The 17,769-nt window shown below is 40.9% G+C and overlaps 1 protein-coding gene across 1 annotated transcript in view; it reads right to left on the reverse strand.

The window, feature by feature from the left end:
- The window catches only part of LOC137918161 (citron Rho-interacting kinase), a 37,775-nt gene extending 20,989 nt beyond the window's left edge, over positions 1–16,786 (reverse strand). The window contains exons 1-14 of the mRNA XM_068760913.1: positions 16,778–16,786; positions 16,520–16,663; positions 16,274–16,393; positions 10,481–10,651; positions 10,201–10,254; positions 9,994–10,047; positions 8,638–8,778; positions 6,424–6,549; positions 5,684–5,779; positions 3,967–4,083; positions 3,694–3,803; positions 3,200–3,374; positions 1,878–2,075; positions 1,721–1,774 (exon numbers count right to left, since the gene is read on the reverse strand). Of these exons, the coding sequence (XP_068617014.1) occupies positions 1,721–1,774; positions 1,878–2,075; positions 3,200–3,374; positions 3,694–3,803; positions 3,967–4,083; positions 5,684–5,779; positions 6,424–6,549; positions 8,638–8,778; positions 9,994–10,047; positions 10,201–10,254; positions 10,481–10,651; positions 16,274–16,393; positions 16,520–16,663; positions 16,778–16,786 (1,569 nt within the window). The remainder of the gene's footprint in view (positions 1–1,720; positions 1,775–1,877; positions 2,076–3,199; positions 3,375–3,693; positions 3,804–3,966; positions 4,084–5,683; positions 5,780–6,423; positions 6,550–8,637; positions 8,779–9,993; positions 10,048–10,200; positions 10,255–10,480; positions 10,652–16,273; positions 16,394–16,519; positions 16,664–16,777) is intronic.
- Positions 16,787–17,769: the final 983 nt, after the last annotated feature.

Below are 17,769 nucleotides of genomic sequence, written 5' to 3' on the forward strand. Positions count from 1 at the left end.
TCCTGGATTCTGGATTCCTACTTTTTTTGTTGACATTGCAGTCAATGGAGCTTCAAAATTTGTTCCTCAATATCTCCTTTGATTATTGACCAATATTTATGGAATTTGACACAGTCATGTAGAGTGGGGTCCTGGATCTCACCACCAAATGTCATCTGGATAGAATCCAGAATGGGGTGAGTAAAATCTATTTAATTTTAACATTCAACCCCAATTTGTGGATTCAAAAATCTGTTGAAAATATGCGTCAACGTTTAACTTTTATCAGCACCGGGCCAACACTGGAAGACAAACAACCTTTCATAACAATTGCAATCACACCTATAGGTAACTTAAAGCCATCAATTCACCTTCATGTCTGGACTGGACTTTTGGTGGTTGGTGCATAAAGATACCAAGAACCTCCATTTACGTACTCAAAGATCTGTTAAAAATCAACTCTGATTCACTATGAAGATACCAAGAACAATTTAGAACCTTTTGATGATGATCCAGATCACCATGTGGACGGTCTACATCTTACCAGCAGTGAGGTTAAAAATAAAGACTAATACAGTCGTTCAGTTTCAGTGTGGTCTGTTGCTTATTAGACGCTTTGTGTGCAAAGTTGACCTGATGGCTTGAAGACAGCACAAGAGCAAAGTGCCGTCCAAAACGGAACCCGCTCTTTGATTTCAAGGATGTTTGTGTTTGTGCAAAATGGAGATAATGGCCTGCTGAAAGCGGTGGAGAGCCAAACTTCTGGATAAAGTTTCCAGAGATGAACCCTCATCCTCTGGGGACCACCCTAAATGTAATGACGGGTTGGACAACAGATACGTTCCAGTACAAGGCGCTCAACAAATAGGCAGCAGGGTTTAGCAGGATTAAAAAGAAGAGTATCGTCTCAAGCTCTGCCTGTTGCATAACTTTGCTGCTTGTGCCAGCTGAATCTATAAATATTTCCCAACAGTTTGAGAGTGGGAGGATCTCAAATGTAGGGCAAAAAAACCCGAAGGAAGACCAAGATGGTGTTGGTGTTCACTCAATGTGCACGGATTTGGAGGCACTCAAAGGCCTTCAACATGTTTTTCAGGGTTGGTGGGACAGAATGGATCCAGAGTAACAAAGGAAGGTGACAAAAGCGATGACACAGCCAAAACGGGATGTAAATGATACAGAATCATGTTAAAATAACTTTCATTATGCTTTTGTTTTTCATACTATTTACACTTTTATGTGTTTTCTGTTGTTTAGAAACTCATAGTTACATAATAGGACTGTAGGCATGTAAATGGGCGTTTATCTGGTGCGTAGGAACAGATTCATCCAGTTTCCATTATTTCTTATGGGAAATATAGTTTCCATTTTCAAACAATCAGTTTTCGGACAATATTACGGAACGAATTATGTTGGAGAACCGAGGTTCCACTGTCCAGTCATTCTCTCACGTACCTGACTAAATCAAGTTTTTGTCTGAGACAATTTTGAAATGACCAACAGAGTAAAAAAAAAGATTTTTTTGATTAGTGTAAGTGGTCGCTTTTTAAATGAAGCACAATTTACTCAAGAATGACAAAAGCGTCATGGCTGTACTTAGCATGTGTGTTGGATGATGGGTGATGAGTCAGCTGTGTTGAGCTAAGCTAGAAGAGCTTAGCTGTCTATTCTCGGAAAGAGTTTAAAAATGAAAAGAAGGATTTAAAGCTCTGAAAACAAAAAAGAGGGAAAGGCATCTTACTGCGCAGCTGTCCCTCAAGGCATCGAACTTGCGCTGTAGCTCATCTCTGTGTGCCTAGCAGGTAGGACAAGACAGACAGAGGGACAGATGTCACTGCATGGATCGTCTCTAACATCAGAGGAGACGGCACCTCCTGTATGGCTAGGTTCTCTCTCACTCTGAGCACAGTGATCTCCTCCTCAGCCTCCGCCGTGGTCTCCTCCAGCTCAGTCTTGGACTGCTGCAGCTGGCCTTCCAGAGCGTGGCGACTCGCCTGCATGCTGCTGATCTGGGATTCGCGCTCCTGCAGCGACAGGGTCAGCTCTGTCACCTGGCGATTAATCTCCAGCTTCTGCTCCTCATGCTCCAGTCCAATCTATAAAGGCAGACAGACAGGAAATATGGTTACTAAATCTGTGAGAAAATGTCTTATTTACTGCTGAAGATGCTTCTGGTAGCCTTCCAATCATAACCATTTATATCATATTGGTTTAATAACAACCAGGATTAATCTGCAAGGGACCTTAGCATCACAGGAAAACAGAGAGCCAGAACATTTCTAGTGAGTTTGTAGGTTTTTGGCCAAACCAGAGTGGAAGTTTGAATATGTTTTGATGATCTGTGAATGACAGGACATTGATGTTCTTTAAACACAAAAAGTTGCTTTTTCATGACGGCAGGCACTTGAAATAATGTGAGCCTGTCAAGGCCAGAAAAAAAGCACTTCCAGTTAACGTACTTTGACTGGCACAGCTGCCTACAGAATTATGTTGCATCCTTGGCATCCCAATTTACGGATGAAAATCCTGGACCAATTCCAAAACCTCTTCTACCAATTACGGTAAAGTAATTTAGAGTCATTAAAGACACCGAAATATGCATTTTCACAGACTAATGCTTATCTCTGCATTTTGTGTCTGCTGGGATAGGCTCGCGACCCAATTACGGATAAAGCGGTTAAGAAGATGAATGAATGAATGACTTGTGCACTCCGTCAATAAGGTTGTGGTCGTTGTTGTTGATCAGTATCAGGAACTCTTTCTAACCCATGCAACTCACTTTCTGAAATTTATTAGAACATTTTAAAATAAAAGTTCCGGACCCTACTAAATTCAAAAGGCATGTATAACATTCATATACTGGACACCGCGTTCCATTCTGTCTCACAGCTGGAACCAATACAGCATCTTATACAGATCGCTTTACTTGCTGCACCTGCTTCCACTTGGGGTCATGAGGGAGGCAAAAATAATGATTTCCTAAAATTGCATTCAGGGAAGCAATCACGCGCAGGTGTTACTGCAATTAGAGCCAAATCAGCACTGATGAAAGAAGTTAGCATTTGTTTTAGGTTCACGCATAAAAAAAAGAAAGCAAAATTGACTGTAAAGAAGAGAAATAGGCAAATTCGGGTGACTCTAATGTACCAGGAAGATATTAGCTTGTAAAATGGACAGTTTAACATGTACATCCTCTGCTTGGATTACAATTTCTCCTCACCTCTCTGAGCCTCGTTTCCAGCTCCAGCACACGGGTCTTATTGCTTTGCTCCTGCTGACTAATTTTCTCTAGATGCTCCTCCAGTTTGGCATTCTGGGCCTCCAACTTGCCAGCCTGAGACTCCAAGTAGAATTTCTGCTGGCGAAGCTCTGATATCATCTCCTCCTGGGCTTTCCTATCAAGAACACACACTTGCATAACATTTAGTAGGAGGCAATTCGGGATATTTATGTGAACATATCGTCCCAGAGACAAGACGGTTTCTCCTAGGCCTTGTTTGAACGAGACATGTCTTCTATACCTTGCCCTCCTCATTTCGTGGCGACGAAAGAAGGCATTGTATTTGGGATCATCAAAGAAAGGCTTTGGCTCTCACTTTAATTCATCTCTATTTCATAGGTGAATGATGAGCAATTTGAAAATTTATTTTACTATTATTCTTTCTTTTTTGACTCCCAGACAGAACAATAAACAGTTCTTTCATCAGTACTTACATGTTTTTCTGGGTATAGATACTGCTATTGGCTGCCACTTTATTGGCCTCAGACAGCTCGGAAATTCTCTGCTCCAGGCTGTTCATCTTAGAGTCCATAGCATTTATGGTCTGCAGAGAAATGACGGATGGTACAGCTGTTTATGTGGATCTTCACATCACTGGCTTTAATCGTAATTGGATTATTCTGCTTTATTTTGTGCTTCATTGCAACAAATCCAAGATTAGTCCAAATGTGAAATCTATGTCAGTGTGATAAAAGCATCATTCTTACTGCCTTCTGTTCACTGATGATGCTGCACTTCTCCCGCACCTCCTCCTCATATTTGCTCTGACTGGACTCCAGCATCTCCTTATCAGCCATGTCCGCCTTCATCTGGGCCTCCAACACCTGCTCAATGCCAGGCAGCCCACAGAACCATAACCAGGATATCACTTAACAGGACAGAGAACGTGAGATGACATACTGTAGATCTCCCGAGTCCACCCACAACTCAACCAGCTGAAGTGTGACCTCCAAAATGTGGGTGCAGCGCTTCCTTCCTCTTCTTCTGCAATTACTACTGGGATGTGATTTTCATGATAAGTAAGGCTCCTTTAAGAATGATCCCTGTATTACACAACTATCATTAGTACCTCTGCCGAGGAGGTTATGTTCTCGCCTGCGTTGGTTTGTCTGTCTGACTGTTAGCAGGATAACTCAAAACGGTCTGCACAGGTCTTGATGACATTTTCAGGAAATGTTGGGAATCTTACCAGGAACAGTCGGTGACGATCCACAAGAGATCCTGGATTCTGGATCACTTTGAAATGTTCACTAACATTGCAGTCAATGCAGCTTCAAAATGTGTTCCTCAATATCTCTGTTGGTTATGAACCGATGTTTATGAAATTTAGGGCGGGGACCTTTATCTTACTCCCAAATTGAATCCGCCTCGTATCCGGATTGCGGATACTGTCGCGATCCGTATTTTCCAATTTACTTATAATTGAGGCTTTTTCCAAAAATCCCATCTCGTAAAATATGCATTCAATTCACTCACCGAAAAATCACAGTCATAAAGAGGTCCGGTGTGCACTATCATGCAAAATGTCTACTGGGTCTGGTCCAGAATGAGGTCAGGAAGAAATATGAAGTTTTAACATTGAAACCCCATTTGTGAGGGTTGCTATGGTGATGTTTGCTGCACAGCTACGGAGGATTGTTGAACTGAAACAGACGCACCTGTTACACATCTCACCTAATCACCTCCTGCCTCTTTGGACCTGACTCTCTGGACAGTTCTCTGCCAGAACATCCTCTGTTTCCTCAGTATTTTCAGGCTCTCCTGTTCTATGTGTCCTCCCTTATTCCCTAGTTCTATCTTTAATACCTTAGGAAACAGATCTCGTTGCCTTTGGGGTAAATTTCCACAACAAAATATTTTGTTTTTGGACACCTTCAATATAATCTCTCTTTTTACCGCCACAAAGGAGGTTCTGTTTTTGTTGGCCTTTACCAAGATACTGTGGAATTAGTAGTGGACAAACAGATTTGTTGTATCTTCAATAGATATGGATCGAGATCCAGATGGATCGAGATCCAGAAGAATCCGCCATTACTGAAAGACTCTCACGAAACAAAACTAATAATTGCATCAATGCGAATCCAATTGCTAAAGGTTTGTTTTCATTGTTAAGGAATGTAAAAGTATAGATAAAATAAATGTAGGGCCCTTATTTTTTCTGTAAATCACAATATAGGGAGACTGAGGTGCTTGGCGGAGGTCTGCGCTCTCCGAGTGTTACAATGACCCTTAAAGGAAACAAAAGGGCAACCTGGCATACATAAAATATACTAAACAATTAAAATATTTTCTTTCAAACAGGGCAGTAGTCAATCACATTCATAAATTAATTTATAAGGCATGATAATGCAAATCTTCCACACCAGCTGCAAACCTTGAGAGTTCAGTCTGTCAGAGTCTGCATGTGTGTATCTGAAAGCCAACCTTTATTTTGTCTTCATAGAGCTTCTCTTTCTGCTTCAGATAAGTCTCCAGCCGCTGCGCTGTGGCTTGGGTCTCTCGCAGATTCTCCTCCAGCGCCTTCAGAAAAACATCGACATCGATAATGTGCACTGCGTTATAAAATATCAGGATCACATTCACCAGACAATGACAGTTTCAAACCACCGTTTGTTTAATGTTCAAAAGAATGGCTCAAACACATGTGATCAAGACATTGTCAACAAGGAACTGTGTTTGTGTCACACAATTGTGACACAAAAGGAGAAAGTGTAATTGTGCATGAAGCACAATGTCGCCCATGTCAGTGATGTCAGCCTGTAACCTTCCCTCAGTGCAGCTTATTGATCGATCTAACTTCTGACACAAATAGTCTAAACTAGAACTAATGCAAAAAGCTATGGGACCGTTTCTCTGATATGGAATTCTATCTGAACTATTACCTTCACCTCCACACACACATAGACAGTCCACACACACACACACACACACTTATTAGTGAAACCAATAGAAACATGACTCTACAGGGGGGCATTTGTGACTTATCATGATAAAAGTTACGTGGGTTCAGCATGAAGAACAAAGTTTACGTTGAGATCCTCCATAAAAACTACAAATAATAAAATAAATGTTATGTAAAATAGCACTTCCTCTGCAATGAGCTATATTTATCTCACACCTCCTCTGACTGTTTCGCTCCAGACATGTGGGGAATGGTGGCTTACCAGAATCTTTTCTGCCATCTGCTGAATCTGTTGGGCCTTGCTCTGGATCTCGTCTTTCAGTTTAGTCTCCCGGCGCTCAACAATCTCCAGCCTTTTCACATGGTTCTCCAGAGTCTTCCTGCCATCCTGCTCACAATAGACATAAATGATGCACACAAACACACACACACACACACACACACAGAGCCATCAGGATGCCAGAGTTGTAGTTCAGTATTCAAGACGTTCAGATGTCATGTCCAGCTGTGGATCTGACACTTTATTTCACAGCTCTTAAATGTTTTTCATATCGAGACTGGAAGAATCAAAAAGGAATGCAGGAAAGGTGGGATATTAAGCTTTACCTCTGTGTCTCTTCTATCATGATATAACCCATCTCTGTTGAGACAAACTGATAATTTTAAGGTGCAGTGGGCTGTTGTCTCTAGCTCTATTGACCCTTCTGTTCCCACAGGTCTCAGGAGCGATGATTTCATGATCTTCTTCAGTACCAAAGTAGAATCTATTAAGGACGACATTCATCAGCGTCGGCCTTCGTGTGGCATTGACCCCTCCCTGATCAATGGAAGTAGAGATACGACTGTTACTTAGCGACTGATAGCTTTTTCCAGGCTGGATTACTGCAATTCATTACTGTCTGGTTGCCCCAACAATATATATCTCAATGTTTTAAAAGATTTTGCATTTTGTTTGATGTTCTTTTGTGTGCCTTAAGCCGTGGGCCTTCACAGAATTTCGTAATGACAATAAAGAATCTTGAATCTTGAACAGCCCTATTAAACATTCTCAGCTGATCCAGAAAGCAGCACCTCTTGTTTTGACAGGAACCAAACCGAGAGAACACATTTACCCTGTTCTGGCAACTCTGCATTGGCTTCCTGTTAGAGCACGAATTGAATTGAATTAAATCCTTCTGGCCTGCTCTTCGTTCCAAATATTTCCCAATGCAGACAGGGGGGCGGAGCTTTCAGTTGTCAAGCTTCTTTATTGTGGAATCGGCTCCCTGTTTCGGTTCGTGAGACAGACACCATCTCTATGTTCAAGTTTTAACAAAGCTTATAGTCAATCAATATGCTCTCATAGGCCAGCACTGGTGGCATAACCTCCTATGACACACTGAGCTTCTCCCATCTCTATCTGATTATTCATGTTATAAATATATGTCAGTAATCTCTCTCTCTCTTCCCTGTAGTCTTGTGCTCTCTCTCCCTCTGTTTGTCCCTCTTTCTCTCTCTGTCTGCAGGCCCTTCTGTCCGTGGAACCTGGACCCGTGGCCTTCAACTTTGATGTCCATATCACTAGCATTAGCATTTATAGCTTTATATAAAAGCTCTTTAGTCAGTGCCTTGTTCTGCAGCCTATTACATTTGATCTGCTCCTGCTCTCTGTCTCTCTATCAGTCTATCCATCTCTTTGTTTTTGACTCTTCTCCTACATGTCCTTGTCTGTCTCTCCATCTGTTTGTCTCTCTGTCTTTCTACTGGTGTCTCTCTCTCTCTCTCTCCTTTTCAAACCAGCCGGCCCAGACAGATGGCCGCCCACTATGAACCTTAGGTTCTGTCCAAGATTTCTGCCTAATAAAAGGACGTTTTTCCCTTGCCTCCATCACAAAGGTTCTTGCTCTTTGTTGGGTTCTGTTTTCCCCTGCAGGACTTTCCCTGCTGCGCCTGTAAAGTGCCTTGACATAACTTTCTGTTATGATCTGGCGCTATATAAATCCATTTGAATTGAATTACTAAAAATCTATTTAGTTCTCCCAGCAGACAATCACTAATTTACTGAAATTGACTAGAAGATATAATAATCCATCCAGATAATCCCAACAAGATGGCATGCTATAATAATATAATAATTTATAACCTTTAAACGCCATGTATTAAAAACATTCGCACAAAAACATGGATTTGTTTTAGTAATTGTGATCAATTGTGTCGACATTCAGGCTATCTGTCATGATATTATGCCATCGCAGCACAAGTGTTCCTCAGAAGGTGCAAAAACATGTTTACAAGAGAACATATGGGCTTCTTGAGCTTACATACTCAAGCCAGATTTATTTACGCAACACTTTAAACAACAGTTTTGTGATGTTGCGAAGCAGAAAATGACATCATACACAGAATAACCAGAAGAAACAGACAAGCGGCTGAAGCATGCGTGCTTTTCTCTGTGTATGCTTGATGTGCATTTGTGTAAACAGAGTTGTGTATGTACCTCGGTCTCGCGGAGGCGTCTGCGCAGGCTGTCGCTGGAGTCTTCTTTGTTCTGCAGCCTTTCTAGATCTCGCTCTACACGCTCCTTGGCCACTCTCATACTCTGAAGGAGGTCTGTGGCCTCAGCACTGGCCTTTGAAGACTGGAGATGAAACATTTTTTGAAAAGACATGTTAGGCACAACCATAAATGTAATAGAAGGTTTTTATTGTCCGAAACATGAAACATGAACCAGAACAGAAAATATGTATAACTAGAGCGGCTCATTCCCCAGCTAATTGGATTTACAAATCCACATGGTGATCTGGGTCATCACCTAAAGGTTCTAAATTGAATGAAAATTAAAAGTGAATCCGGGTTGATGTGTATTTTTCACTGAATTTTGAATCCATAAATTGATTTTTCAATGTTAAATTTAAATATTTATTACTGACTCCATTCCAGATCTAATTTGATGGTGGGATAGAGACCCCCCACCCTACATGACTGTGTCAAATTCCATAAACATCGGTCAATAATCAACCAAGATACTAAGGAACAGATTTTGAAGCTCCATTGACTGCAATGTTACCAAACATTTCAAAATGATCCAGAATCCAGGATCTCCTCCGGATCATCACCAAATTTTAATCATCTGTTCCTGGTAACATTCCCAATATTTCATCCAGATCCGTCCCGAATGTTTTCAGTTATCTTGCTAACGGACGGACAGATGGACAGACGGACGCCTCAGCGGAGGTAATAATAAATAAATACCATGACATGCAACTGTGTCAGCTCTGACTCACTGCAACACTGCTGGCATGAGGTCACCATTAGCTGATGAAAGGTTTTTATGTGTGAGAATTAAAAGTCATCCTTTGCAAAGTTCATTGACTTCTAATAAACTGCTGCATTTTGTTAACATGAAGTTATTTGAAGCATTAAGTCCTTCCCGTCTGATTATTTCCTAAACTGGTTAGCACTGAGTCAGAAGCAGACCAATCTCAGATATATGCTCAGGCTCAGTTTTATCAACACTGCAACCTCCTGCAGCACTAAACGGTAAATACCGACACTCCCTTGTAGGAAAAGTCCAATTGGACAAAAAAAAAATATTATTATTAAAGAATTAGTAATTATCTTTGCTCATGAAGAAAACTGTTTAACTGCTGTAAAATGTAGCAGACAGCTAAGTAATTCCCAGTCCAGAGACTAAATCTGAATGCGGCATAAGAAGTCAGAGAGGGCAATGGAGGAGTTTATATAATCAACTGGAAGTGTAAAGTGCTGTTACATCCCATGCATTCGAAAGCACAAATAAAGCCCACATAAATAATTCATGAATGTGGCCAGAATAAATAATAAGAATAAATACCTTGGCAATCTTTTCTTGAAGATCCTGGATCTTAGTCTGCTGCTCCGCATTGGTCTGAAAAACAAAAGTCTCCTTATGATCACATGTAAAGATTGATAGTTAAGCTGATTACCATTTATTCTTTTCATCGCTTTTGTTTGCCAGCATTCTCACAAACATACATGTTTAGGCCTTGCCAATTACACAATCACTAACATCATAAACTACCTTCTCCAACTTTGAAACTGCATCCTCTGCTTCCACCTTGCCTTGCTCTTTGGTCTGGGGGGATAGGATAGGAAAGGAAAGGATAGGATAGGATAGGAGAAATAAATATACTCTCCTGTTTATGATCATGGCAGGTAAACAGTAAGGTGGAAACTTCATAATGACTATAACTAAGTGAAATAAGAGAGAATCACAATGTTTCATTGCATTTCGCTGTGAGCACAATATGTAGAGTCGTTGTCAAAGCAACCATAGCTCCATAACGAGTGATGGTGCAGACCTTCTGAATCTTCAGCTGGTAATCCGTGGCCTTCCTCTTCAGTTCCTCGCTAGACTGTCGAGATTCCTTCAGCTCAGCCTCATAAAGGTCGCTACGGCGACGAGCAGCAGACAGGTCCTCCTCTAGCTGTCTGATGGAAACTTGCATCTCCTCCAGCTGTGCATGGTATTCCTGCACAAGGAGCACAGACACTGCTGGATGAGAGCCCTGCGCAATAACACTAACAATGACACTAACAATGCGTCCTCTGTAGTGGACATGTTGTCCACTACAGAGGACGCATGTCAACGGGCTGGGTCTCAGGAGGATATCACAAAAATAATAGTACATTCTAATTTGTATACAAAAACGACCTCTGCCAAATAGTTCCTTAAAAAATAGGATGCTGTTTTCACATTCTGCCTTCTTCTGAGAACCTCGTCCATTTGAAAATGATTATCTTGTTTACATTAACCGTTGAGGCTGCTCCTCTAACAGTGTAGCAACTTGGCAGGAATAATACCTTCTTGCTAGAAGCCAATGCATCATTTATAAAGAAAAAACTGATTTAAAATGAATTTATTTTGCACATGCAGCTAGTATAAGATGAACTGATACAGATAGTGCAGGTAATGAAAAGGCTTGTAGTTTGGCCATTATATGTCATTTTGTTAAAGAGCAGTGCAGCGAACTTTCATCCAACCATACTGACAGTATAAAAAGCCAATGAAAAGACAAAGAAATACAAAGAGCAGCATTTGATCAGCCACAGCCACCTCATGCACATGTCAGTATTTAGTCACAGCCAACAGATCCAATCTCCAAGTCGTCATCAGCTGTCAGGGAGAATCACTCTGCCCATCAGGATAATAGAAAGCAGCAGCTCTCTGCATCCGGATAGGCAAATGCTGAACTGACACATTAGGACAGGGGTGCCAAACTCATTTTCTCCGCATCAGCATTATGGTTGCCCTCAAAGGGCCAGTTGTAAAGGTAACACAGTGTAAATCTAATGTAATGTAAATTGAATTTAATTATTCCTTAACATGCTGCTAAATAACTTTATTATTTATTACTTATTACTACTACATACTTAAGTTACAAATATTACATATAGTTCTAAAAATATATGGATACCTTACTGCTGTAATTACGTCCGCCGAGGTTATGTAATCGCCGGCGTCTATCTGTCTGTAATTTGTTCCTCAATATCTCGGTTGATTATTGACCGATGTTTACGGAATTTGACGCAGTCATGTAGGGTGGGGGTCTCTATCTCACCACCGAATTTCATCTGGATTGCGGATACTGTTGCGATCCAGATTTTCCAATTTACATATAATGGAGGCTTTTTTTTTTAAAGATAGTGTCGTTTTTGACACTTTCTATATAATCTCTCTTATTACCTCCACAAAGGAGGTTCTGTTTCTGCTGCCTTTACCAAGACACTGTGGGCAAACAGATTTGTTGTATCTTCAATAGCCATCACTGAAAGTGGGCTTTTTGTGAATAACTTCTAATAATGACATCAATACGAATCCAATTGCTAAAGGCTTGTTTTCATTGTTGAAGAATTAAAAAAGATATAGATAAAATAAATGTAGGGCCCTTATTTTTGGTGGAAATGACAATTTAGGGAGACTGTGGTGCTTGGCAGACGTCTGCACTCTCCGAGTGCTTTTCTCGTTAGGATTAAAATACTTTTCTGTGACTCAGAAATAGAGTGTCAGCATTTAGAGGCATCTTTTATAGCAGGTGGGAATCTTATAAATTTCATCTACCATAGAGGGATGCAAGAGGAAACCTGTTTTGTGTTTTTCAGAGGGATTGTTTTTGTTCAAAACCAATATTAAAAGTTCTAAGTTTGTTAACAGGACTATTAGAGAGAATTTAGTTTTTGTTTTTGATTATGTTCCGGTGTGTGATTTAAGCCGTGGGCCTTCACACGATTTTATTATGTTTGCATAATGATAATAAAGTATCTTGAATCTTGAATGTGCACATGAATGCACATTCAATGCATGCACGCAGCTGCGCGCAATCAACTAAGTGTCATTTTCATTTTCAGAGGCTTTTTTTATGGTGGCCCTGAAGTGCAAACCACTACAACAAAATAGAAGCACGACAACAAATTAAAAAGCACTACAACGAATTAAAAAAACATTAAGGTAAGCGCTACAATATTAAGGTGAGAAATACAACATTACGTGCTCACTATGAACGTACTTTTGCTTCCGGGTTTAAGGCATTTCTGACGGAGCTGTTTGAGACAGACATGGCAGACGCTGTCCTGCAGCATCTGTTTGCTATTTTGACCAAAGACTGGCACAGATATTTCAAATAATTGTTTGGGAACTGCGTTAACTTGTGGAAAAAGGGTATTATATGGGAGCTTTAACGTATTTCTTACATATCCTGCTCATAAACACGCAGCACACAATTACTTTGTTTCAGAAGGATATCATGACAATCTGCATCCATGGTTGTCTGTATTTATGCAAAACTATAATGTAGACAATTAAAAGTTCTAACTATTTAACTCAAACAACAGCAAAAGGATTTTCGATAATCCTTCAATTCTTCTGTTTACAGGTTTGGTGAAAATAAACTGATCCCTAACCTGTACTGTCTGTTGTGCCAACAATGCATGGCCTCTGCATTAGAATGACTGTAGTCATGACAGAGCGTGGGAGAAAGATGCTTTTCAAGATGGAATGCTGGATTTAGCTTGTGTAAATACCCTGCTGAGAGGAACCAATGGGAATACAGAGTCAGATAAATTTCAACCACAACAAGTTTAAAATAACCTTAAAGATACAGACCATAACGCTCCACAATTTTAATTTTAATCCTAAACTGCCCATACAGTAGGATGTATGGGCAGTTTAGGGCAGTTTAGAACCAGTCCAGGGCCCCCGGGCCCTGGACTGGTTCTTCTGCGTGTGGCTCTGGTGGGGCCATGGTGGTCGTTCTTGGGTTGCTGTAGCTGCTTGGGGTGATCTGGGGGCTTATGTTGCCATTGTTGGGTCCGGGATGGCTGCCCCGTTCTTAGGTGGAGGTTTCACGCATGCCAGATCCACCACTCCAGCACCTATTAAAACTCGTTTAGAGAGTCAACCCCGCACACAGATCTCTGAGTTAGTGGAGGTTGCTGGGTCAGTGTTTGTGGCTCTCACTTTGCTCTCTCTCTTTTTCCTCAGATCTGAGAACTTGGTGATCCATACTTTCCTCTAGAGACGAATGTGAACCTGGTGTATTGGGACAACTCTTGGTGATGATTGGATGGAAGGGGTAGAATTAAGGGGCACAAATAAATCCATTGCACTTTCTTCTCAGAACACTGTGTATTTGTCACTTTTTGTTTGTCCATGTTGTATGTTCACTGCGGTGTGCACAGCCCTCTACGGCGGTAAGCAGGTAATAAAATCAATAAAATAGGAATAGGCTAGGCTGCCAAGAGGGCAGGTGACGGTCACAATCACTATAAGAATAAAAATTGCATAGAACTCCAGCAGTGACTGACGTTATGTCCGTCACTGTGGAGCACGAATGCAGACAAGGTAAAAAGAAGAAAAAAAAAAGAAAAAAAAAGAAAAAAAAAAAAGGATGTTTGTTTTGAGAGGTTTCATTATTTTTGCTGCATCAATAGGCAGATAGCAGCGATGTGCAGTCAAGAGAGGCATATGAGCCCATGCATTATCTGCAATCATGCAAAGTTTTTTTTATTAATTTAATAGTTATATTTATTCAGTGATTTGTACTAAAAAGTAATTTTCCATGAACTTTAACATCTTTAGATTATTTTTTATTTTATATCCCTGAATTTTCACATTTATCTTTCAAATACTGCGAAGAGACGTGTGTTGAGGCAGCAGCCGGCTGAGCCTCACCATGGACTGATCAATCGCTCGGCTGTCTTTGCTGCATGCGATGCAGGGAGACCATATTGCTGTCCCTCTATATGTCTGTATAGCTATATGAACTAAATCACCATAGTTCAGCTAATGTAATTAGTTTTTTTGTCAACAACTGTATATGTGTAACGTGTTTCTTGTGCTGAGCGATCACAAAACAATTTAGTGACACCCACAGCCACAATACTAGAGGGAGCGCAAACAACAACCTGGTTACACCCTCCTATAAGACAAACATGGGTAAATCCTCCTTTTACTATACTGCCCCCCCAAGGGTGGAACTGTTTGACTCCTGCCCTCAAAACATGCACCTCTTTGGCCTCCTTCAAAACGGCCCTAAAAATACACCATTTAGGGGGACAGAAACGGAGACAGTCATCACGACTCTCTCCAGATCAATCCCCCCCCCTTAACCTTCCCCCATTCCCCCCTTTTTTCTCCATCTATGTTGTACATATTATGTGTCTTTTTAATTTATTGTTATTTTGCATCAATGGAGTAATTTATTTTTATTTTATTGGTATTGTTACATGTCGATGATTTATGTACGAAGGACTTTCAACGGAAACAAGACCAAAAGGGCTTTTTTGAAATGCTCCTCTTAGACAGGATGTTTGACTGTACTTGTACTGCAATGCATACTACTGTTTGACTGTACTTGTACTCTATCATTCTATCTAATAAATATATTCTTCATCCTCATCATCACAGATAAAAGAGGCACTACGTGAGGCAGCACCTTGTGTAAGGAGGTACTGTGACAGACAGACAGACAACAGACAGATATCTGTTGTTGTTGGTCACAAATATCATTAATATCATTCATCAGCTTCAGCAGCACCAGTGTGATCTTGGTGAATTTTAATAACTGATTATAACTGATTATAACTGGCTGCTCATATTCCACCACTAATTTTAGGGTGGCGTATTATATGATGGTCAAAAATGCAGTTTCTCTAACAGTATATACTAAGGCCCCAGCACCTCATCACGACAGCCTGCCCACTGCATCACTGCTCTCTTCACTCGTAGGTATATGACTCTCGTCACCATAGCAACCATTGCACAACGTACTCAGTGCTTGGTAACCAGCACTGGCTGAGATAAAAACATGTTGTTTTTCTATTACCGTTCTCAAAAAAAAGGTTTGTTAAGCCAGGAAGATCATTTTAATGTCAGCTTATCTGATTTAATTCTCATAAATGACAACACTCATTCATGTTGTAGCAACACACGTGAAGAAAAGGACCTGTACACATAAACACTGAGCCATACGTCACATTCAGCACTTTAGATTTCACTAAATAGAGATCATTACTGTAAACACAACCCTTTTTACTGTAACTGAATCTAATTTAAACACTTGTCTTGTACATTCGACCACATTTCATGATCAACTTTGTCTTTCAATATACAAAAGACATCAATGGAAAACATACAAATAAATACTGTATACATAAATGGACGGTATAGTGTTCAAAGATTTCAGAAAGGGACATAATAAATAATACAAATGAGATCCTAAGGGATTTCTGGGCTGGCTGTTTTAATAAAATATTGACTGTACCTCTACACGGTGTGAAGATTTTCAATTTACACTTCCACCCACACACTTTGGCCTTGGAGACTTGTCCTGCTTCATCTGGCTACTAACATGAAACCCTTTCTTTGTTGTTCCTACTTCACATATTCAACAAAATACACGCATGCAACTGCAAATAACAGCTGAAGAAGTTAATTATTTCAAATGAATCAATCCATCTGTTCTGTTTCAAGAACTGTGCAGAGAGCAAAACTCAAAAGTCACGAGGGATTGCAATGACTTTTGAGGCAACAACATTATGAGTAGTAAAGTTCTGCGCCTACTGGCCCCAAGATGACCTCCATGATGCTATCCTACCTGTTCTTTAATCTCTTGCAGTTTGTTGCTCTGCTCCCGGATGTCGTGCAGAAGCTGCAGAGCTTTATCGTCCTCCTGTGACACCTCCGTACGAGCCTGTTCCAAGCTGCGCTTTAGACTCTAAGATAAAAATGTTCAGTCAGTTGATCCTGTTTTGGGTGCACACCGTGCTAAAAGTAATACAGTTTGGATGTGGAGTTTGTTGTAAAGGAATTGAGCGCTGATTCTAAGTGCGGGTTTACTTACACTGCATTCTGTGATATAGTTTGCCAGGTCCTGTTCCAGGCTGGTCCTCTGGCTCTCTGAGGCCTTCAACTCTATGTCCTTCTGCTGTAACACTGATTCCAGGTCTGACATCTTCCTCTGAACGAGAGAGATTTCCTGCTCAAGCTGGAAAAAAAGAACATAACATAGACCTATAACTTATTTCCCTCATAGATGAATGTGTTTACATGTGTGTGTCTGTGTCTTTGTGTGCGTATCTGTGACTGTGTGCTTTAGTACCAGTGTCATTGATAATGATTTATGAAACAATTAGATGTGTCATTATAGCATTACAGGGTCTGGAAAATGAGTGGTAACACAGTAGGGCTTGCTGCACACCCACAGCCACACAGTCACAGCACTTGGTGCAGGGTAACACGAAACAGAATCAGAAAGCAGACACATGGTCAGAACAACACGGCGCCACGGCCTTGGGAAGGCGCCGATAATAGCGATGATTTCTTTTCACTATTTCCTTCGGACACCACAAGCTGCTGGGGAAAGCAAGCCCGACCACATGCTAATGTTGCCTTCATTATTTTTGCTGTAATCTGTGGCTGAAAGTATGGTAATTACTAGATAGGTAATAGTTCATCTTGTGATTGCTAAGAAAATACAACACTAAGATAATAGTATGAAACCAAATAGGTGACTCTTTTTTGTCACTTATAAAAACCTCAATCTCTGACACAAAGCACCTTTAATGGAGGACACGGTAATGATGACATCGGGCAGGATGTGGGAGGAGAGCCGGAAGCTCCAACTGTCACAGCTTGAGGCAGGCCTGTGTTTTTTCTATGCATTAATCTCCTGTTTTCTCAGATCCTCCTCCTGCAATCAGTTAATTCCCATCACCTCTGCTCCTGTCATCACCTGCAACTCATCTCTCATCAGCCCGTGCCCTACTTAGTCTCTGTTCATGCCACACCTCACTGCCAGATTGTTAGTGATGATTCCTACCTTACAGCGGTCCAGATTGACCTCCCGTGTTTCGACCCTGCCTGATTCCTGGATTCCGGTGTCTTTGCCTGCCCCTTGGGTTCTGTCTGCCTGCTTCTTCTGGTTGCCTGGTTTGTGACCTCTGCCTGATTATTGGAACTCCCTCATTGGCTGCCCCTATCCTGATTTGTCTGCTGATTTGGACTGACTACCCGGTTTTGGACAATAAAGCTTTGGGTTCTCGCCTGCTTTGGTCCCTGACACCAACAGAATAAAACAATGTCTAATATTTT

This window comes from Brachionichthys hirsutus, chromosome 4 (genome assembly GCF_040956055.1).
Source record: "Brachionichthys hirsutus isolate HB-005 chromosome 4, CSIRO-AGI_Bhir_v1, whole genome shotgun sequence".
Taxonomy (NCBI): Eukaryota; Metazoa; Chordata; class Actinopteri; order Lophiiformes; family Brachionichthyidae; genus Brachionichthys; species Brachionichthys hirsutus.